Source organism: Dendropsophus ebraccatus, chromosome 3, assembly GCF_027789765.1.
Source record: "Dendropsophus ebraccatus isolate aDenEbr1 chromosome 3, aDenEbr1.pat, whole genome shotgun sequence".
Classification (NCBI taxonomy): Eukaryota; Metazoa; Chordata; class Amphibia; order Anura; family Hylidae; genus Dendropsophus; species Dendropsophus ebraccatus.
The window spans coordinates 21866057-21889403 of NC_091456.1; the positions used below are offsets into that span (position 1 = coordinate 21866057).

Below are 23347 nucleotides of genomic sequence, written 5' to 3' on the forward strand. Positions count from 1 at the left end.
CCTTTGTAATAACACCCTCAGTAAGGTTCAGTAGGGAAGTGTTTTTAGAAAAAAATAACTCTAGAACTAGAGGACACATTGAGAGGTTAGTTGGGGGGAAGATCAGAAGCAACGTGAGAAAATATTACTTTACTGAAAGAGTAGTAGATGCTTAGTACAATCTTCCAGCAGATGTGGTTGGTAAATCTACAATAACTAAATGTAAACCTGCCTGGTTTATACATATATCTATCCTAAGATAAGAAGGGGAATACTATTAAGGCAGACAAGAAGGACCCAGTGGTCTTTTATGCCGACAATCTGTGTTTCTGAAGGTTACCGACAAGATGGCCTGCTAAATAAATAAGAGCTCATAATCACCCAGATTTATTAATCAGCCTGAAACAAAAACTGTCTAGCTTTACCCACAGCATTCGATCACAGCTTTCATTTTACCAGAGCTTGTTACGATATAAAAGCTGAGCTGTGATTGGCTGCTATGGGCAAAAAGAGATAGCATTGGTTTGGGAAATTTATTAAATCTGGGGTAATGCTGCATCCATTAAAGGGGTAAACCAGCATTTTTTTTGTTTCAAATCAATTGGTTTCAGAAAGTTATAAAGCCCTGTAATTTAATTCTATTTAAAAATCTTAAGTCTTCCAGTACTTATCAGCTGCTGTATATCCTGCAGGAAGTGGTGTATTCTTTCCAGTCTGACACAGTGCTCTCTGCTGCCACCTCTGTCCATGTCAGGAACTGTCCAGAGCAGGAGAGGTTTTTCTATGGGGATTTTCTACTGCTCTGGACAGTTCCCGACATGGACAGAGGGGGCAGCAGAGAGCACTGTGTCAGACTGGAAAGAATACAGCACTTCATGCAGGACATACAGCAGCTGATAAGTACTGGAAGCCTTGAGATTTTTTTTTTTTTTTAAATAGAAATAAATTACAAATCTATGTAACTGACACCTGTGTAATTGAATATTTTTTTTTGCCAGAGTACCCCTTTAAATGACCAAACAGATGGAAATAACCTTTACATGAGCTTCACTGGACACAAAGACACTTGGAGAGGACTTACCTGCCCCAACTACAGACTACTCCAGGTGTCTCAGGTGATAGATGCTCTTTAATGGTGCAGATTTATCTGACAGATTTATCTGGACAGATTTATCTGACAGATTACTGCAGCCAAAGCCAGGAACAGACTATAAACAGGGATCAGGTCATAAAGGAAAGACTGGGATCTATCCTCTTTTTAAATTTATTCCTGGCTTTGGCTTCCAAAATCTGTCAGATAAATCTCTCTGTGTAAACGCATCCTAAGGCACCAGTTAGGAAGCGATTACACTGAGGAAAAGAGGCGGAAATTCCAAGCAGAATCCCTGTTGCGGACTCCGCTCGGAATTCCGCCTGCCTCACTGTCTCAATGTTAAGTATAGGAAAATGTCAATTCTTTTAGAGGAGAGCAGAGGCGCCCTATACTTAAAGGGGTACTCCAGCGTGGGGGCTATTTTTGCTCTGGCCGGGGAGGAGGTGGCTGAAAGAAAAGACGTCCACTCACCTCCCCGGTTCCGGCAGCGCTCCTGTTCCTGGCCGCTTCCGGGTGTCTGACGCGGGCCCGAGACGTGACGTCTCAGGTCCGCTCAGCCACTCAGTGAAGGAGGCGGGATCCGTTTCAAGTCCGCTCACATCTGCCTCTGTCACCGACTGGCTGAGACGTCACGTCTCGGGCCCGCATCAGACACCTGGAAGCGGCGGGGAAACGGGCACCGGAGCGCCGCGATGCGGGAGCCGCCGCTGGAACTGGGGAGGTGAGTGGACGTCTTTTCTTTCAGCTACCTCCTCCCCGGCCAGAGCTAAAAATAGTCCCCACGCTGGAGTACCCCTTTAACATTGAGGTAGGCTGAGTCCGCAGCGGGGATTTCTCTTGGAATTTCCGCCTCTTTTCCTCAGTGTGAACGCAGCCTTATGCAGTACATTATCACACATGTGCTGTGTGTACACTGGACAATCTATAGTAAACAATCGCACCGTCTGGCGGGTTCACTCACCTCGGCCTCCTTCTGCTGCAGAATCATGTCCTTATCCAGCACCTCCTCTTCCACCGGCCTACAACAAGAGAAGATTGTTGACTTTAATTCTCATGTTGCCAATAGCTTCAGAGATTGATGTGTTGAACAAGATGAATGTTCACTCACTTGCCCGTGCGTTTTAATCTTTCGGAGCGGAAGTTTTCATAGTGCAGATCCTGAGTGACCTCTTGTAGGTCCTGCATGTGCGTCCTGTGGAGATAAAAACAGCACAGCTCTCAGACCCTGAAGCCGGCCTAGGAAAACAGAAAGATGATCTATGAATAACGTGCCCGACCACACTCAATCCAATATGAAAGAAAGGCTTCCTACTGAGGGGGAACAATCAGACAGTAGGAGCCGGGCCTGAGAGCTCAGACTCGAAGAGTTCCTTTGTCGGGACAATCCGCTTTACATTGTAAACATGCTTAAAGGGTTTATCCAGCGCTACAAAAACATGGCCACTTTTCCCTCTCTCTAGACTCCAGTTCAGGTGCGGTTTGCAATTAAGCTCCATTTACTTCAATGGAACTGAGTTTGAAACCCCACCCAATCTGGAGACAAGAGAGGGGAAAAAGTGGCCATGTTTTTGTAGCGCTGGATAAACCCTTTAAAAGTGCAAAGGATGTGGAGGACCCTTCATGTAGACTGATTTTATGACATTGTGGGGGAGATTTATCAGACATGGTGTAAAGTAAAACTGGCTCAGTTGCCCCTAGCAACCAATCAGATTCCACCTTTCATTCCTCACAGACTCTTTGGAAAATGAAAGTTGGAATCTGATTGGTTGCTAGGGGCAACTGAGCCAGTTTCACTTTACACCATGTTTGATAAATCTGCTCCTTTGTTTTTTCAACCATTAATACATATAAAACAAACAAATCCGCATAAAATAAGCAAAGTCCAGAAAAAGTCTGCATCTGAATTCAAATAAAAAGGTACCAGATTCCTAAAAATAAAGATATTTAATCAGTCAGGTTGTGGGTGTTAAGACCCTGATGGATCCCTAGAATTAGCAGGGAAAATCGCGCTTCTCCCTGCTCTTTGTGCACGCGCCTGAGAAGGTCCTATAGGGTTGCACTCAGACCTTGTCCGATCCAAACTTTTGACATGTCCAGGCCTAACGCAACAATATGGAGAAACGAAAAATTTCTGGTGGCAGAAAGTTATACAAATCTGTAAATTACTTCTATTTAAATATGTCAAGTCTTTCAGAACTTATCAGCTGCTCTATGTCCTGCAGTAAGGGGTGTTTATTCTCCATCGGACACAGTGCTCTCTGCAGCCACCTCTGTCCGTGATAGGAAATGTCCAGAGTAGTAGCAAATTCCCATAGAAAACCTGGACAGTTCCTGACATGGACAGAGGTGGCAGCAGAGAGCACTGTGTCAGACTGGAAAGAATACATCACTTCCTGCAGAGCATACAGCAGCTGATAAGTACTGAAAGACTTGAGATTTTTAAATAGAAGTAAATTACAAATCTATATAACTTTCTGACACCAGTTGATTTATAAGAAAAATATTTTAGCTCAGACACAGTCTAATAAACCAAGAAAGAACAGCATTGAGAATTGATTGAGGATGGTACCCGGCATTGCAGATCGTCTCACTCACTTAGGGCCCTATTACACATGACGATTATTGTGCAAAAAATCGTGATATCATTCGAACTTAAACAATAATCGTTCTGTGTAATTGCAGGCAACGATCAAAAAAATTCGTTAGTTCGTATGCCGTTCATTGATCGTTCATTTAGATCTGAACCAAAAATTCGCTGTAATTCCACATTTGTTCACTCAAGTTCCGTATTTGTTCACTAATCGTTCAGTGTAATTGCGCATTGTTCATTGTTTTGCTGGGATCAGATGGAATAAACAATCATAGTAACGATCGTAACTAACGATTATCGTCCTGTGTAATATGGTGAACGATTACAGGTTAATGATAAACAATATCATTTGCGATCGTTTATCGTTAGTCGTTAAAAATCGCTCCGTGTAATAGGACCCTTACTGGGCACAGCTCAATACAACTGGTAGCAGCAACATTCATGTGAATGAATCAAATGTATGGAACACTGCCTGGTAAGCAATGAAGAGGACCTGCATGTGTGCAGGGGAAGGAGGGGGTCAGAAGTCAGACCCCCACCAGTCTGACACTGACATACCAGAATAAGCCATCAATATTAAAATGGGTTATTCAACATTACAAAAACATATAGCTGCTTTCTCACAAACACAGCATCACTTTAGTCCTCAGATTGCATATGGTATTATATCTGGCAATGTACCACACAAGAGTGGCGCTGTTTCTGGAAGAAGGCAGCCATGCTTTTCTAACTCTGGAAAAACCCCATTTAAAGGAAAACTATCAGCAAATTACACAAATCTATCCTGCTGATATGTTGCTATTAAGCACGGCGCAGAGGATGAAGGTACGTTTCTTACCTCCATCCTCAGCATAGTTTCTGTACAGTCTGTAGTTAAAGTGTCACTATCGTTTTTTGTGTTTTTTTTTTTTTGTTTTTTTTTCCAGAAATCAATAGTCCAGGCGATTTCAAGAAACTTTGTAATTGGGTTTATTAGGCAAATATGCCATTATCTGCATTCAAAAAGACTTTCCCCAGGTCCCTCCTCTCTCTCAGTCACTGCTCATTATTAAGAAATCGCATCTTGTTTACATCAGACGTGACCTGTCTAATCTATGGAGAGGGGAGAGGGGGAAGGAGGAGGGAGATTAGTCGCCAGCAGAGAGCAGAGAACAAAGGATTACACAGTGGGAGCTGTGTGAAAGCCGGTATTCAGGTCAGAGAAGTCAGTGTTGACCTCAGATGAGATGGCCCGGTGATGTAGCTGTAAATTAACTCTTTGTTGTCCTGTTTTGGTGCCTCATCTCCCTCAACCCCTCGCCTCTCGATGAAGACAGGGGGAGAGCTTCAAACTGCTTTTTCATGATAAAAATGCATTTTAACGACAAGCAAGTTAACGACAGTGACACTTTAACCCTTTAACCCCTAGACGACCCTGGACGTAGGGTTACGTCATGGAAGTCTGTCCCCAGACGACCCATGATGTAGCCTTACGTCCAGGGCATTCCGCGACTGCAGGGGGTTAATAATAATATATAAAGTAAAGATCGCTGCTGATCCTTTCAGCAGCGACCTTTTACTCACCTGCAGCCGCAGAATCGCGTCCCCCACGCCATCACGATCGCTGTGATTGGCAGCCAATCACAGCGATACCGGTGCATTGTGGGCCGGTATGACGTTAATAAACCGTGATTGGTGCTGTCAGAGACAGCACCAATCACGGTTATGCCGGGGGCCGTGTGCCACGTGACCCCCGCCCCCCGATTGCCCGGATTGGCAGTTTGCCAGTAACTGGCCAATCACGGGCGAGGCGGGCGTTTCTAAATATTGATCCCTCCCTGCTCGCCCTCCTTTTCGTCAGGATCGGCGAGCAGAGAGGGTGTTTGTGAGTTGCCCGCTGCTGCCCCGTTGTCCTTAGCAGGGAGATCGTGTTAGCAGCACACACTCTGCTGCTAGCCGTCTCCTTGCTTGTGATCCGCCTCCGCCCCCGCCCACTCCCTTGTATCATCCGCCCCCACCTCCTCCCCTGTGCCATCTGCCCTTCACCCCTGTGCCATCGCCCCCCTCTGCCATCGCTCCCCTGTGAGATCCGCCCCCCTGTGCCATCCGCCCACCTGTGAGATTCCCCCCCCCGTGCCATCCGCCACTTGTGCCATCTTCCCCCCCCCCCCTCTTCCCATCAGCTTCTGCCCCCCCTTCCTCCCCTGTCTTCCCCTTCTTCTCCCCCCTGTCTTCCTCCTCTTCTCCTTCTCCCCTGTGCCCTCCTACTGTTTTTGTGCTCCCCCCCATCCGTGCCAGCCTCATTGGTGGCATAGTGCAGGGTGATCAGCCAGCAGTGCCCACTGTGTGCTGCCTGGCTGATCCCCTGAAATTTGTGTAGTTCTACTGCTGCTGCTGCTGCTCCTGTCTCTCTTGTTCTGATCAGCAACAAGTGGGCACAAGTTTTGTTTGTTTTTTTGTAAAAAATAAAAATAATTTTTTCCTTGTTTTCCCCTGCGCCGCTCCGTGCTGCCCGTGCTGTCGCATCCGTCGGTGGCATAGTGTGTGCAGGGAGATCCTGCTAGCAGTCCCCCTGCCTCTCTTTGCCCCCCTCAGACCGTTCCTCCGCGCCGCCCCCTCACCTGCCCACCTCACTTTCCCACCCCTGTGACAGCCTCCCCCTGCCTCTTTTTGACCCCTCAGACCGTTCCTCCACCAGCCTCACCTGCCCACCCCTGTGCCATCCTCCACCTGCCCACCCCTGTGCCATCCTCTCTTTCTGCCCCTCTTTGCCCCCTCAGACAGTTCCCCCCCACCTCACCTGCCCACCCCTGTGCCATCCTCCACCCTTACCTCTTTGTTCCTCCAACCCCCACCCACCGCCCGTTTCTCTTGTTCTGATCAGTGACTAATCACTGATCAGCAACAAGTGTGCCCCTTTTTTTTCTCTAACAAATAGGTTTTCCCCTTTTTTGCGTCCGTGCTGCCCAGTCCCTCTGCCTCTCTTTGCCCCCTCAGACCTCACCTGCCCACCTCACCGACCCACCCCTGTACCAGCCTCTCCCCCCTGAGTCACTTTGTCCACTCAGACCGTTCCTCTTCCACCATCCCCCTCACCTGGCCACCTCACCTGCCCACCCCTGTGCCAGCTTCTCCCCCCTGACTCTCTTTGCCCACTCAGACAGTTCCTCCGCCACCCACCCCCTCACCTGCCCACCCCTCTGCCATCCCCCCTGTCTCTCTTTTTCTGATCAGTGACTATTCACTGATCAGCAACAAGTGGGCACAGGTTTTTTTTTCCCTTGAAAAGTGTAAGTGTAAAAAACACACACACACTACACATAAATAAATTTTACTGATTTACATAACCCCCCATATCTAAATCTTAAAAAAATGGCCCATCGTATGTATTCGGCTGAAGAGGCATATACTCTTATTGCCTCTGACACCGATACAGCCAGTGAGGGAGAAGAGGAAGATCCTACTTTCCTCGTTTCGACCTCCTCCTCCTCTTCATCATGTAGCGATGATGAACCCCCAAGGCGCCAAAGGCGTCCAAGGCGAACGCCTCGGGCAGCCTCCCCCGATCTCCACCCCAGTGACCCCATCTCCCCCCCAGCCCCCCATGCAAGTGAGCCCATCTGGACCCCAGTCCCCCCCAATTTTGAGCCACAGATTCCCGATTTTGTGGGACAATCGGGAATCCAATTTGACCCCTCAGGCTTCACTGAAATAGACTTTTTTAAACTCTTTTTCAGTGAAGAACTGATAAGTCTGATGGTCGTGCAAACTAATTTGTACGCCCAGCAGTTTCTGGCTCAGCACCCTGTCTCCTTTTTTTTTTTTTTTCGGGATCCCACAGCTGGACCCCAGTTGATGCAGCAGAAATGACCACGTTTTGGGGTCTTCTTCTGCACATGGGGCTAGTTAAAAAACCCCGAATTAGGCAGTATTGGAGTGTGGATATTTTATATAACACTCCAATACACCGGATGGCCATGACAAGGCATCGCTTTGAGGCCATCCTCAAATTCCTGCATATGTCCATGGAGTATTAATTCCCAACCTGCAAAATTTCCAAATTTGTCCTTTCCACTTCTGGTCACTGGCCACTAGAGATGAGCGGACCGTTGGACTTTTGGTCGCTCTCTCGTCATGCCTGTGATCCCGGCTGCATAGTTGCGCTCCCACGAATATGCGGGCAGGATATTCCAGGGAATTCAACATGGATTCCCTGGAATATACTGGCCACATATTCCCGGGAGCGCAAATATGCAGCCAGGAACACAGGCATTACGAGAGATTGCCGATGCCATCGGACCAAAAGTCCGAACAGTTCGCTCATCTCTACTGGCCACATGTAGGGTTTATTTTTATTTATATTTTTTTTATATAGGGTACATAGGGTCCATTTACACGGAAAGATTACCTGCCAAAGATTTGAAGCCAACGCCAGGAATGGATGTGAAAGAGGAGAAATCTCAGGCTTTCCTTTATGACCTGATCTCTGTTTATAGTCTGTTTCCAGCTTTGGAAACAGACTATAAACAGAGATCAGGTCAAAAAGGAAAGTCTGAGTTTTCTCCACTTTCAAATCCATTCCTGGCTTTGGCTTCAAATCTTTGGCAGATAATCTGTCAGATAATCTTTCTGTGTAAATAGACCAATACACGGCATAATTAGTGGAGGGCAGACTTTCCATGTCGGCATCACATGCCGATGTGGAAAGTCATACTGGCCTGACAGTTGAGCTTCTATGTTTCAACTGTCAGCCAATGCCGTGCCTATCTCCTAATTTAGACCTCAAATACACATGGGCTTCCAAGGCCCATTGTATTTGCAGGCTTACAATTAGAGCCAGATTTAGATTTTTTTTTTCTAGAAGGGACATACACGGCATAATTAGGGCATGTTCACACTGAGCAAAATCGGGGGAATTCCAAAGAGGAGCTTGCCTCAGTGTCAAACAGTGTGTGTATGGAAGGGCTCGCGCGTCTCCGCTCTAAGAATTTACATGTCAGTTATTTGAGCGGAGGCGTGCAAGCCCTCCCATAGACACACTGGTTTACACTGGGGCAGGTGGAATTCTATGGTGGAGACCTCCGCAGTGGAATTCCAACGATTTTGCTCGGTGTGAACGCACCCTTAGGGCCAGTTCACAATGAGTAAACACGGTGTAAATCCCACTGTGCTCAGTGTGCTGCTGTAAGTGAATGAGAGGGCGCACGCTAGTTTGAGCGGAGAGGACAGGGAGCGGACCAGCGAGCACCCTCTCATTCACTTACAGCAGCACACTGAGCACGGCGGAGAGGTCCGCCACGGAATAACGCCGTGTTTACTCAGTGTGAACTGGCCTTTTAGTGGAGGGCAGACTTTCCATGACGGCATCAAATGCCAACGTGAAGAGTCATACTGGCCTTACAGTTGAGCAGTGTGAAAATTGGCATTTCTAATTTTCAACTACTGCAGCACATTCAGTCCAGGAAAATAAATTTTTGAAATGCTTTTGCACCCTACACCTCCTAAATACATTTCTTGGGTGGTGTAGTTTCTGTAATGGCGTCCTTTTGCTTGGGCATTTTTCTATTCATTTTCCTGAGAATGTCTGCAACTGTCAGCCAACTCCGTGCATGTCTAATTTATTTTTCTCTTTTAACCCTATCTATGTGCCTGTCACCAGTGAGGTCCGTGTAGCATGAGGGCTCAAAAGGGCACTCAGTCCTTTTGGAGGCTTGTCCTGTGTCCACATACTAATGTAAGTCCACTTGTGGGGTATTTCCCCCTTCGGAGGAAATTGCTCTACTCATTCCCACTCCAACCTGCTTTTAACCCCTTGAGAAAATGAAAGATTCCAGGCTAGACCAACCTTTTAGTGTAAAAAATTTACTTTTTTTAGACGAAAATGTTGGTCTATCCTGGAATCTTTCATTTTCACAAGGGCTCAGAAGAAAAAAATACCCACTAAACATGTAGAGAATTTGCCCCCGAGTATGGAAATACCCCACATGTGGACTTAAAGTGCCAAGCGGGCACAAGGAAAGCCTCCAAAGGGAAGGAGCACCGTTTTGAAAGCTGGATTTGGACAGAATGGAGGATGGTGGCCATGTTGATTTTTCAAAGGGCCCGTGCTACCAAAACAGTGGAAACTACCCACAAGTGACCCCATTATGGAAAGGACACCCCTCAAGGAATCTAACAAGGGGTATAGTGAGCATATGGACCCCACTGGTGGAAGGCACATAGGTGGAACAATGTGCTGTGAAAATGAAAATTTCATTTTTTCTTTTTCACAACACATTGTTCCACATTATGCCTGCCACCAGTGGGTCCATATGCTCACTATACCCCTTTTTACGTTCCTTGAGGGGTGTAGTTTCCATAATGGGGGTCACTTGTGGGGGGTTTACAATGTTTTGGCAGCACGGGGCTCTGCGAACCCGACATGGCCTCCATCCTCCAATCTGGCCAAATCCAGCTTCCAAAATCCAAACGGCGCTCCTTCCCTTTGGAGGCTCTCCTAGCGCCCACTTGGCAATAAACGTCCACATGTGGGGTATTTCCGTACTCGTGGGGAATTGCTCTACATGTGTAGCAGTTTTTTTTTTCTTTTTTAATCCCTTGTGAAAAAGAAAAAATTGAGGCTACCCTAACTTTTTGGTAAAAAAAAAAGTACTTTTTAATTTTCTTAGCACATTGTGCCTGCCACCAGTGGGGTCCATATGGCCACTATACCCCTTGTTACGTTCCTTGAGGGGTGTAGTTTCCATAATGGGGTCACTTGTGGGGGGTTTACAATGTTTTGGCAGCACGGGGGCTCTGCGAACCCGACATGGCCTCCGTCCTCCAATCTGGCCAAATCCAGCTTCCAAAATCCAAACGGCGCTCCTTCCCTTTGGAGGCTCTCCTAGCGCCCACTTGGCAATAAACGTCCACATGTGGGGTATTTCAGTGTTCGTGGGGAATTGCTCTACATGTGTAGCAGGTTTTTTTCTTTTTTAACCCCTTGTGAAAACGAAAAAAATCGAGGCTAGACTAACATTTTAGTTTAAAATATAAATTTTTTCATTTTCACGGCACATTGTTCCACATTTGTACCGGTCACCAGTGGGGTCCATATGGCCACTATACCCCTTGTTACGTTCATTGAGGGGTGTAGTTTCCATAATGGGGTCACTTGTGGGGGGTTTACAATGTTTTGGCAGCACGGGGGCTTTGCGAACCCGACATGGCTTCCGTCCTCCAAACTGGCCAAATCCAGCTTCCAAAATCCAAACAACGCTCCTTCCCTTTGGAGGCTCTCCTAGCGCCCACCTGGCAATAAACGTCCATATGGCGTATTTTTCTAAACTGCAGAAACAGGGCAATACATTTTGTGGTGCATTTCTCTGGTAATAGGTTTTCTATTATGAGAGAAATTGGATTACAATATAATTTGTGCACAGAAAATTGAAATTTTCAATTTTCTTAAACATTTAGCTTTTATTTCTGTGACTCAACTAAGGAGTTAAAAAACTTTTTGGGAGTGATTTTGAACAGTTTATGGGGTGCAGTTTCTGAAATGGGGTGATTTGTGGGGGGGTTATAATATACAATCCCCTTAAATTCACTTCAAACCTCAACTGGTCCCTAACAAAATCTGATTTTGAAATTTTCTCGAAAATTTGGGAAATTGTTGCTAAACTTTTAGGGTATATTCACACGGACGGGCTCGCAGCGAGATTCTCGCTGCGAGCCCGGCAGGTCCTGGAAGTTCCCATACACTACATACTTGCTGCGGTCTAAACGACCGCAGCGAGTATGTAATTATACCGCCCTTAACCCCTTCTGCTCCCCCGCTGTGTATATACTTTACCTGTCCTTGCTGCACGGGTCCGGCGTCCTGCTCTCCCGCCCGGCCAATCAGTGGCTGCGGCTGGGCAACACACTGATTGGCCGGACAGGAGAGCAGGACGCCGGACCCGTGCAGCGAGGACAGGTAAAGTATATACACAGCGGGGGAGCAGAAGGGGTTAAGGGCGGTATAATTACATACTTGCTGCGGTCGTTTAGACCGCAGCAAGTATGTAGTGTATGGGAACTTCCAGGACCTGCCGGGCGAGTGAATATACCCTTAAGCTTTCTAGTGTCTTAAAAAATTGAAAGCAAGTTTAAAAAATGCTGCCAACATAAAGTAGACATATTGCTAATGTTATTTAGTGTCTAATTTATGTGGTACAACTATTTTCCTTACAGGCAGAATATTTCAAAGTTAGAAAAATGAAAATTTTCACAATTTTTCACATTATTTTGTGATTTTTCATAAGGATTCACTATAAATATCCACTCAAATTTACCAGTAATATAAAGTAGAATATGTCACGAGAAAACAACCTCAGAATCATTAGGATATGTAAAAGTATCTAGACATTATTAATGGATAAAGTGAAACAGGTCAAATTCACAAAATTTGGCCTGGTCCACTGGGTCATTTTGGGCCGGGTCCACAAGGGGTTAAGGACGGGTCCAATTTTCGTTTTTGTGTTTTCGTTTTTTCTTCCTTGTGTTTAAAAGGCCATAGCACTTGCATTTTTCCACCTAGAAACCCACATGAGCCCTTATTTTTGCGTCACTAATTGTACTTTGCAATGACAGGCTGAATTTTTGCATAAAGTACAATGCGAAACCAGAAAAAAATTCAAAGTGTGGTGAAATTGAAAAAAAAAGCCCATTTCTTTTATTTGGGGGGTATTTGTATGTACGCCATCCGCCCTGGGGTAAAACTGACTTGTTGTGCATGTTCCTCAAGTCGTTACGATTAAAACGATATATAACACGTATAACTTATATTGTATCTGATGGCCTGTAAAAAATTCAAACCATTGTTAACAAATATACGTTCTATAAAACCGCTCCATTCCCAGGCTTATAGCGCTTTTATCCTTTGGTCTATGGGGCTGTGTGAGGTGTCATTTTTTGCGCCATGATGTGTTCTTTCTAACGGTGCCTTGATTGCGCATATACGACTTTTTGATCGCTTTTTATTACATTTTTCCCGGATTTGATGCGACCAAAATGCGCAATTTTGCACTTTGGGATTTTTTGGCGCTTACGCCATTTACGCCAATAGTTCGGGCGATTACGCACGCGGCGATAGCAAACATGTTTATTTATTTATTTAAAACATGGGAAAAGGGGGGTGATTCAAACTTTTATTAGGGTAGGGGGCTTTTTACTAATACTTTTTTTTTTTTTTTTCTCTTTACACATATACTAGAAGCCCACCTGGGGTTAGGGTTATTCCCCCTGGGGGACTTCTAGTATATACACTTGTATGTCCTGCAGGAAATGTTGTTTTATTTTCAGTCTGACACAGTGCTCTCTGCTGACATCTCTGGCCGAGACAGGAACTGTCCATAGTAGGAGAGGTTTTCTATGGGGATTCATATAAAACCGAGACAGAGTTCCTGTCTCGGCCAGAGATATCAGCAGAGAGCAGTGTCAGACTGAAAATAAGGCTGGGTTCACACTGCGTTTTTGCAATCCGTTTATTTTCAAAAAACGGATGAAAAAAACGGATGTACACAAAAGTAGTGTCCACTACGTTTTTGTGTCCGTCAAAAAAAAAAATAAAGAAACTTAGAGACTTACCTTCATCCTCAGCATCCCATCAGCAGGTTAGATTTGTCTAACCTGCTGATCGTTTCCCTCTAAACTCCTCATGAATATACAGGGGCGGTCTTGGCATTTCTGGGGCCCCAAGCAAAGTTATGTCTGGGGCCCCCCACTCGACACGTGTTCCAAAACAATAGACCGCTATGTGTTGCCCCCAGTAGTATATACCCCTTGTGCGCTACCGCCAGTAATATATACTCCTTGTGTGCTGCCCCCAATAGTATATACCCCTTGTGTCCTGCCCCCAGTAGTATATACCCCTTGTTTGCTTCCTCCAGTAGTATATAGACCCCTGTGTGTTCCCCCAGTTATATATAGCCCCCCCGTGTGCTCCCCCAGAAGTATATAGACCTCCTGTGTGCTGCGCCAGTTGTATATAGACCCCCTGTGTGCTGCCCCCAGTTGTATATACCCCCTGTGTGATCCCCCACTAGTATATAGGCCCCCTGTGTGCTCCCTCAGGGGTATTTAACCCCTCCGTGTGCTTCCCCACTTGGATATAGACATCCTGTGTGCTCCCCCACTTGGATATTGACCCCTGTGTGCTCCTCCAGTAGTATATAAACCCCCTGTGTGGTTCCCCCAGTAGTATATAGACCCCCTGTGTGCCCCACCAGTCTTATATAGACCCCTTGTGTGCTGCCCCAGTAGTATACAGACCCGTGTGCTACCCCAGTTATATATAGACCACCTGTGTGCCTCACAAGTAGTATATAGACCCCCTGTGTGCTCCCCCAGTAGTATATAGCCCCCCTGTGTGCTCCCCCACTTGGATATAGACCTCCTGTGTTCTCTCCAAGTTGTATATAGACCCCATTCTGCTGCCCCAAGTAGTATATAGACCCCCTGTGTGCTGCCCCCAGTAGTATATAGACCCCTCTGTGAAGCCCCAGTAGTCTATAGCCCCCCTGTGTGCTCCCCCCATTTATATAGACCCCCGACGTGCGCTCCCCCTGTTAAACAGACCCCTGTGTGCTCCCCCTCCCAGTATATAACACAATAAAACAAACACTTATACTCACCTGGGTCCGGGCGTCTCCTCTTCTCTTCACTCTTGTGGCCGCAGGAAGGGTTTTCCCTGCGGTTACAAGAGGCCGCGCTCCCCTTGTCCTGGCGCCGATGCTCCAGTGATGTCACTGGAGCGCTGGCACCACAAGGACAAAGCTGACACTTGTGACCGCAGGAAAAACACTTCCTGCGGCCATAAGAGTGACTGACAGGAAGGGAGCCAATGTCTCCCGCCTGTCAGTGCTGCTGCATGTAACTATGAGCGCTCATAGTTACAGTTCAGATGGCAGCAGCGAGCGGGGCGAGCGCGGCCCTGTCAAGCGGTCTTGAGCACAAGAGCGGGGCGTGGGGGCCCCCCTGGATGTTCGGGGCCCCAAGCGATCGCTTGGGGTGCTTGGTGCCAAAGACCGCCACTGTGAATATAACACAGCTTCAACCCAAGGTTTATAAGTACTAACATACAGGTCTGAACCTACTGAATGCATATGTTCATTTCTATGAAGGCGCTTCAGGCAGCCACCTTGGGTGTTGTTCTCCTGGAGTGTTTTTTTCTTCAGAGATATGACCTGTGACTACTACTTAGGTACAGCACCTACTGAGGTAGTCAGAGACACACCCCCTGTCTCCTCATTGGTTCAGACTGCCCTTCTCTCCCGCTCCTTGCTTCTCTGTCATTAAGAACAAAATGATCATTTGTTACTTACGCAGTCACACTGAACGTTTCCTACTGTTTTATTACGTTCAGCACAGACACATTGGTAATAGGGAATATGACTATTTTGTACTGTATTGTGTATATGTATATATGGATCAGAGCCCAGCTGGGAAGGCTGAGGTACTGTGAGCACCAGCTTACACTGCAATGAACAATAAAGCTGCATGTGCGCTATAATTTACATCTAATTAGGAGGCTAAATTCTCAATTTGAAGAAAATTAAAAGGTATAAAAAGCACAAGCTTACTGGAAACAAGCATCACTTACATGCCCATAGCAATATACATTGTTATAAATAAAACAGCATACAGAAATCAATGTGCTAGAACTATCTATTTCATGCATAACCCTTTAGGCTATGTTCACACAACGTCAAATAACCGCTGCTGTTTTACATGTACTGCCGTATCGGCCGCAGGAACATTATTTCAAGCCCAAGTGGGTGTTCCTAGAAATAAATTAACCATTGATTTCCATGCACGGCACGGCCAGCATGACAGCCACACAGTGGGTGAACGGTCAATTATTTCCGTCCGCTGTATGGAAACAACGGACGGAAATAATTGACATGACATAACATAATTTCGCAGCCATTGTTCAATACGTTGTGTGAACAACGACCGTTGTTTGCATTAATTTCAATGCAACCCACTTTTTTATGACAAGAACAGCTGTTGTTTCAATCAGCAACAATGCCCGTTCTTGTCATAAAAAATACATTGTATGAACATAGCCTTAATGTGTATATATAAGTGATAGACTGAATATTATCTACAGTATTTGCCATTAACAGCAGGTGTCACTGTGGCGGAATCAGATGACCTGTGACAGCAGGTGATATATATTGGTTTCTTACTTTTCAATCATAAGGTAAGAAGTCTTCTGCTATAATATATTGCTACAAAGTTTGACCACCAGGTGGCACTCTACTGTGTGAATGAATGTCAGTTTTAGACTAGACTGATTTTTATATATTTTTAAGAAGTTTAAACTCATGATTTGTTTATAAATTGGAGCCTAATATACATAAACATATTCTTTTTCATGGGATACCCCCCTCTATAATATAGGCTGCATGGTCAATGTGACAGGTTCCATTTAAAAGGGAACCAATCGTCCAAATTGGGCTGATTTGGTTCCCTGGAGCGCTGTATGAAGCCTCTTTGCTGCTCGCGGCACGTATCAGTCACGGCACCAGAAGTAGCTTTATACTCCAGTAAATGAAGTTAAATTCCCCGCCACGTGGCAGAGAAAGGGGCAGCTCCCCGCACATGTCCAGTCACCGCTCTCTATCTATCGGTGGGGACGAGTAACAGTGAGAGGCTCCAGTAAGGGAAGTCCCTGTTTGTCAATCATCCCCGCTGAGCATGCTGACTGGGAGAGAGTGGTGACTAGACATGTGTGGGGAACCACCCAGATGACTACTTGCCGATTAAACTGTAATTTCCCCTGTATAAAGCTTCTGCTGCAGTCATGGCCGATACTTGTTGCGAGCTGCACAGGAGCTTTATACTGCGCTCCAGGGAACCATATCAGCACAATTGTGCTGATTGGTTCCCTTTAACCCTTTCACAACCTGGGGTCATTGATTCATCAATGCCCAGGTCGTTTTAGGACATCAGCTTATGGGATCATAATGATCCCATAAGCTAATGTCCCTGTGTCTGCCCCCTCTCCTCTGTTCCCTACCGCTGTTACAATCTTGTAACAGCGGCAGGGGAGAGAGGGGAGGGGGCAGAGCTCATGGGTACACCCAGCCTTCCCTCGCTCTCCCCGCAGACCTCCGTAGCCAGGAAATTGGAAGCCTGAGGCTTCCGGTTTCCATGGCTACCATTGGGGCTCTGCGATTTCTTCGCAGAGCCCCAATGGACACTGGACAGAGAATTCTCCCTCTGTAGAGGGAGAATTCTCTGTCAGGAGCCCTATAGATACTACGGTCGTGCTGACCGCAGTATCTATAGGGTTAACTCTCAGCACCAGAGTGCGGCTCCAGTGCTGAGAATTGCAGCGGGTCTACGGCTATCACCGATAGCTGTGACCCACCGCGGAGCTGCGCCTGTGTCACCCTGGATCGTAAATTAACGTTGCTGCAGCATCAGGCATAGGCTGCAACGTTAATTTACAGTGCAGCGGCGGGAGGAGGTTAAGTTCCTTTGGCCCTTTCACGATTGTAACACTTTAGGGCCCATTTATCAATGTGCGTGTTTTTTTTTTTTTTTTTGCGCAGGTCTAATTTTAAAATTTCCCCACTTTCCTGCCATTGGAGTTATCAAGAGGCACATGGCTCTTGATAAATCCGGCGCAGCGGAAGCTGCTGTGCAGTAGGGGAAAAATTAAATGCTAGCTCGGTCTGCGCCAGGTCCGTTTTTGCCGTATTCCAGGCAAAAACGTTAATAGATTTTATACACGGGGAGGACACGCCCACACGGCGCACAAAGGTGTAAACTTAAAAGAAAGCACAGTTTTTGTGCACAGGAGATGGAGTCCTTGTGTATGGTGTGCGGGGGTCCTCATTGTCATTGCAGCACGGATCGCATAGCAGGGGGGGGGGGCAATCCATCCACTAGACCAGCGCTTCTCAAACTTTTTCTACTGGAGCCTCACCCAACAGATCAAGGCAATGCCTGGGCCTCACCAGACTGACCAAGAGGGTACATGGGCCTCATTATCTGTGGTGAAAGTCCATTTAAAAGCTGAAAATAATTCTAGGGCTACCTTTTACCCTTCTCCCAAGCTCTATATACTAATAAATTAGTACAAAATATATTAATAATGTTGCTAAAATGGAGATTTTTGCAAACAGCAAAAAGACTGTGCAGATCATGGTTGCTTTTGCGAAAACTGGCTCCCCAGCTGGGCCTCACCAACAACTAGGGGCCCCCTCACTGGTGAGGCCCGCCTCACAGTTTGAGAAGCACTGCACTAGACCACCACTAATGGGGCTTTAGCACCAGTGAAATGCAGTTGCCTGTATTGACAGCTGCATTTAAATTGTAAATCAGCAGAGCGTGGTGATCGGCCTGCACCCGCTCCGCTGCAGTTCAGAGCGGGGTCGCGGTGGAGCCCCAATCTGAACATGGGTAGCAAAACACCTTATCCATCTGTCAGGCAGGACTGACAAACTGCAGATGGTGAATACAGTGGAGTGGCCTCGTCTATGGAACCTCCAATGGCCATATGATACTTACACCAACATAGTACGGAGCTTTAAGAAGTCGTTGTGTTCCGGGTTCTCCACCTCCACCACACCCCATGGGTAGAGCCGTCCACGGATTTTCTTTCCTTTCACTTCAATTAGCTGATTGGAGCCAATGACTGCAAATGGGATGCTGGCCTAAGGGAAAGCAATAACGATTACCATTACATATCAGACTACCGTGTAAAAGGAACCCAGTATACAGATCAATCAGAATGTAATGCTGCGACATATATTTCCAACCCGTAAGAGAAGTTATAGGGGTATTCCACTGATTTTTTTTTCTAATCAACTTATGTAACAAATTTTATATAGATGTGTAATTTTCTCCTATTTAAAAAACTCAAGTCTTACAGTACTTAACAGCTACTGTATGTTCTGCAGAAAGTGGTGGATTCGTTCCAGTCTGACACAGTGCTCTCTGCTGCCACCTCTGTCCATAACAGGAATTGTCCAGAGCAGAAGAGGTTTTCTATGGGAATTTGCTACTACATTGGACAGTTCCTGACATGGACAGAGGTGGCAGCAGAGACACTGTGTCAGACTGGAAAGAATACACCTTCATGACATACAGCAGCTGATAAGTACTGGAAGACTTGATATTTTTAAGTAGAAATAAATTATCAAAGATATTACGTATATCTTTTTAACACCCATTGATTTGAAAGAAAAAAAAAAAAATCACCGGAGTACCCCTTTAAGCCTAAAGCTGTACTGTACTGCATCCTGAATACAAGGAGTTATAATAGAGTACAACCTAAACATCACTAACAACCTTGTGCTACACATAGATGACATCTTGCATGTATATAAACTGCACAGGCCAGGAGTAGGTCCAAGTAAAGCGACATATGAAGTGAAGGCAGAATACTGCTTCATACAAGTGTCCGTTGAGAGATTTACTTAGTGTTTACGCTGGCCGTACAGCTTAGCCTTGAGACCATCAAATGGCACACACCAGTGAAAGCAAGAGGCAGCCTAATCCTCCCCCACCCCCATCATTCAGGAGGTGATCCCGCTGCTTAGGGCTTATTAAGCGGAGCGATTAGTATTTCATTTTGCTTTGTATAGTACAGAGCTGCAGCTAGAGAATTACATACTACCCTATGGATAGAAATTCTTCTGCTGCATGGAATGCACACAACATATTTAGCAAATGAAAACAAAGAATAGGCTCTTCGAGCTTTAACTTTAAATATTGGTCCCCCTTATAAAATTAAAATCAGGTTACAGTCACATGTTCCGTAGATTTGTCCGTGACTGCCAATCCACAATTACAGAAAAATTTAGGGCCCATTGATTCCAACTCAATTGCTCACACTGTCCGTATATTTAAGGATCTGCAAAAATGATAAGCTCTAGTACGGACTGTAATTGCGGCCTCCGTAATTTTTGTAGATCTGTCATTTTTACGGATGAAACGTCCACAAATATGTGAAAAATAGGGATGGGTAATCATTTCAAACCTTTGCCACTTATTTAAAGGGGTACTCCGACGAATATCTTTTTCTTTCAAATCAACTGGCTTCAAAAAGTTATATAGATTTGTAATCTACTTCTATTGAAAAATCTCAAGTCTTCCTACTCATCAGCTGCTGTATGTCCTGCAAGAAGCTTCCAGTCTGGCACAGTGCTCTCTACTGCCACCTCTTGTCCATGTCAGGAACTGTCCAGAGCAGGAGAGGTTTTCTATAGGGATTTGCTACTGCTCTGCACAATTCCTGACATGGAGAGTGGTGGCAGCAGAGAGCACTGTGTCAGACTGGAAAGAATACATCACTTCGTGCAGGACATACAGCAGCTGATAAGTACTGGAGGACTTGAGATTTTTAAATAGAAGTAAATTACAAATCTATATACCATATTTTCCAGCGTATAAGGCGACTGGGTGTATAAAAGACGATCCCTCACTTTCAAGAATATTGTCAGGGGTTCGCCTTATACGCTGGAAGATGTTAACCCCTGCCTGACCGCAGCAGGGTTTACTAGCTGGAGCCCTGCTGTGGTCAGGCAGCGGTTAACTGCAGTTAAAGAAAAAAAAAACAGAAGTTAACTCACCTGTGACCCTTACCCGGCAGCAGGGCGTCTCCTGTCCCTTTCCCGATGCAGGCAGCAAGACGTACACTGTCCGCGCCGGATGTCCCCGAAGCTCTCCCGGGCAGCCGAGCATCTCATTGGAGAAGCTCAGCTGCCGGGAGAGCTTCAGGAGAATGACAAAGGCTTCGGGGACCTCCGGCACAGGCAGTGTCACACTGCCTGCGCCAGAAACAGGACGGGAGATGCACTGCTGCCGGGAACAGGTCACAGGTGAGTTAACGGTTTGTCTTTTTATTTTGATCACCGCGTTGAGGATGCGGCCATTTATGAGCCCCCCACAATATGCAGCAATTATACTGGACGTTTAAGACGACCCCCGACTTCTGAGACGATTTTTCGGGGTTAAAAAGTAGTTTTATACACCGGAAAGTATAATTTCTGAAACCAGTTGATTTGGAAAAAAAAATAAAAAAAATAAAAATAAAAATTATATATATATATATATATATATATATATATATATATATATATATATATATATATATTTGCCAGAGTTCCCCTTTAAATAAGTGGCTAAGGTTTAAAAATAATTACTCATCCGTATTTTTTACAGATTTGTGGATGTTTCATTTATAAAAATGACAGATCTGAAAAAATTACAGAGGCTCCCCATGACTTGTATGAGACAATCTGCGCTCTTCTTTGCCGATCCACAAAAACAACGGATTATGGATTCAATGCGGACAATTTTGCAGATTGCGGATGATTGCAGACATTATATACGGTCCTGAACGTGTGAATGTAGCCTCAGTATTAAATGGGTTGTCCAGCGAAAATCTTTTTCTTTCAAATGAATTGATATCAGAAAATTATATAGATTTGTCATTTACTTCTATTAAAAAAATCTCAAGTCTTCCCATACTTATTAGCTGCTGTATGTCCTGCAGGAAATGTTTTATTTTCTGTCTGACACAGTGCTCTCTGCTGCCACCTCTGGCCGAGACAGGAACTCTGTCTCGGTTTTATATAAATCCCCATAGAAAACCTCTCCCGCTCTGGACAGTTCCTGTCTCGGCCAGAGATGTCAGCAGAGAGCACTGTGTCAGACTGAACATAAAACAATTTCCTGCATGGCATACAGCAGCTAATAAGTATGGGAAGACTTGAGATTTTTTAATTGAAATATATTACAAATCTATATAACTTTCTGACACCAGTTGATTTGAAAGAAAAAGATTTTCGCTGGAGTACCCCTTTAAGCTGGTATTTGTATCAAATTTGAGGACATCTCACCTTCAACACTCGAGTCTGCTCTTTGAACTCCTCATCTTCATCAGAGTCAGCATCGGGGAGTTGGTAGATCCGGATACCATGTTCCGCAATCTCATCTAGGACCTGTAAGAGGAGACACATAACATGGACCTGAGTGACCATGTCAGAAGACAAACCATCCCAGCTTCAAGGCGAGCGGCCATTACAATGTGCATTTTATTCATCTGACTGGCTTCCTGTGCTTGGAGGGTATAACAGGACTGGCACCAGTTCTTTCAAAATTCACAAAAGAGAAAAGTTCTGGTAGGAGGAAGTTTTGGAAGTATAACAAACCAATAGTTTAAGATTTTGCCAAAACATCAAAAGAGCTTGGGTGTGAGCGCGTCGTATCATTGTCTTCTCTTCATCTTTCTTCCTTTGTAACTAATGGTCTCATGATTATTTTTCTAAGATTTGTACTTAAAATAATTCTTACAATAAGAACGGCCGCGGGATTGACACAGATTTATAAGTGTAGTAAAGGGAGGAAGGAATCCTCAGCTTTCCTTTTCCTGGAATTCAGGACTATTATACTAAGACAGAATTCACATTTTTTACATGAGCAATTCTTCAACAAAAAAAAAATATCTTTAGAAGAACAACATCAGGGCAAATGTCCGCACTGGGAAAGAAACTCAGTGTAATGGCGTAAATAATACATATGTGGAGAAGGAATCTGCAGCAACCTGTATTGGCAATTCTATGTTAGTATGGAGAATGGGTAGAGGAAAGATATGAAGGATATACTGGTCGATTGTATCTTTACATTGGCAGAGTAACACCGACTCACATCTGAGCTGTGAATGTAAGTGGAAGCATTTAGACTGGAGCTTGTAGTCTTGACTATTTTATTTGTATATTAGTGAAGATTTCAGAAGAGAAGGATTTAGGGGTAGTAATTTTTACCTCAAAACGACCAGGGGAAGGAAATTGAATGCTGGGCATTATAGCTAGAGGTGTAACCAGTAGGAAGTGGGAGATTGTGATCTTGCTTTATAGAGCTCTAGTGACATCACATCTGGACTCTGCAGTGAGACCCTGACTGATCAAAACTTTTGCTATGTCCTTTTGTAAAACTTATCAGGAAAGACTTAAATGTACCTTTACACAGAGAGATGTATCTGGTAGATTTTTGAAGCCAAAGCCAGAAATGGATTTGAAAAGAGGAGAAATCTTAGTCTCTCCTTTATGACCTGTTCTCTGTTTGTAGTCTGTTCCGGTCTTTGGCTTCAAAGATCTGTCAGATAAATCTCTCTGTTTAAAGGCACCATAAGTTGCCCCTGTTATTACAAAGAGTTTTAGTCCCCGACTTGCTATTATCTCCATCTTTAAGCATGAGACAAGTGCTGCCTGTTCGTGTCTTTTGCACCTGGTGTTTTGGTTAGGGTAAAAAAAAATGATCTTTTAATCTGCAGCAGCCGAGTCAATGTGGCGTGGCCTGGAGTGTCTGTGCCCTAGGCCTGCGACGCCTCTCCTTTCTTCCTCCCTGCCCTCCTCATCATTAGGAATGCCCCTGGCAGGACTTCTCCTATTCATTGCTTGCATAAACAGTGCACATGTGCATTAACAATCGGAAGCTGCACATGCGCACTGTTTAGATAAGCGACGAATAGGAAAAATCCTACCTGGGGGCATAATAATGAGAAAGGAGTAAAGATGAGGTGTCGCAGGGCTAGGGCACAGACACTCTAGGCCACGCCACACTGACTCGGCTACTGCAGATTAAAAGATATTTTTTTACCGTAAGGAAGGCACCGGTCACATTTTAAAAGACACGACCAGGAAGGACTTACTCTCATCAAGCGGACA

At 45.3% G+C, this 23347-nt stretch overlaps 1 protein-coding gene across 2 annotated transcripts in view; it reads right to left on the reverse strand.

Moving 5' to 3' along the window:
- The window catches only part of LOC138785287 (septin-2A), a 105681-nt gene that overhangs the window by 26431 nt on the left and 55903 nt on the right, over positions 1-23347 (reverse strand). For both annotated transcript variants that reach the window (XM_069961097.1, XM_069961098.1), the window contains 4 exons: positions 21521-21622; positions 18183-18328; positions 2181-2264; positions 2034-2091 (listed from right to left, as the gene is read on the reverse strand). In XM_069961097.1, the coding sequence (XP_069817198.1) occupies positions 2034-2091; positions 2181-2264; positions 18183-18328; positions 21521-21622 (390 nt within the window). The remainder of the gene's footprint in view (positions 1-2033; positions 2092-2180; positions 2265-18182; positions 18329-21520; positions 21623-23347) is intronic.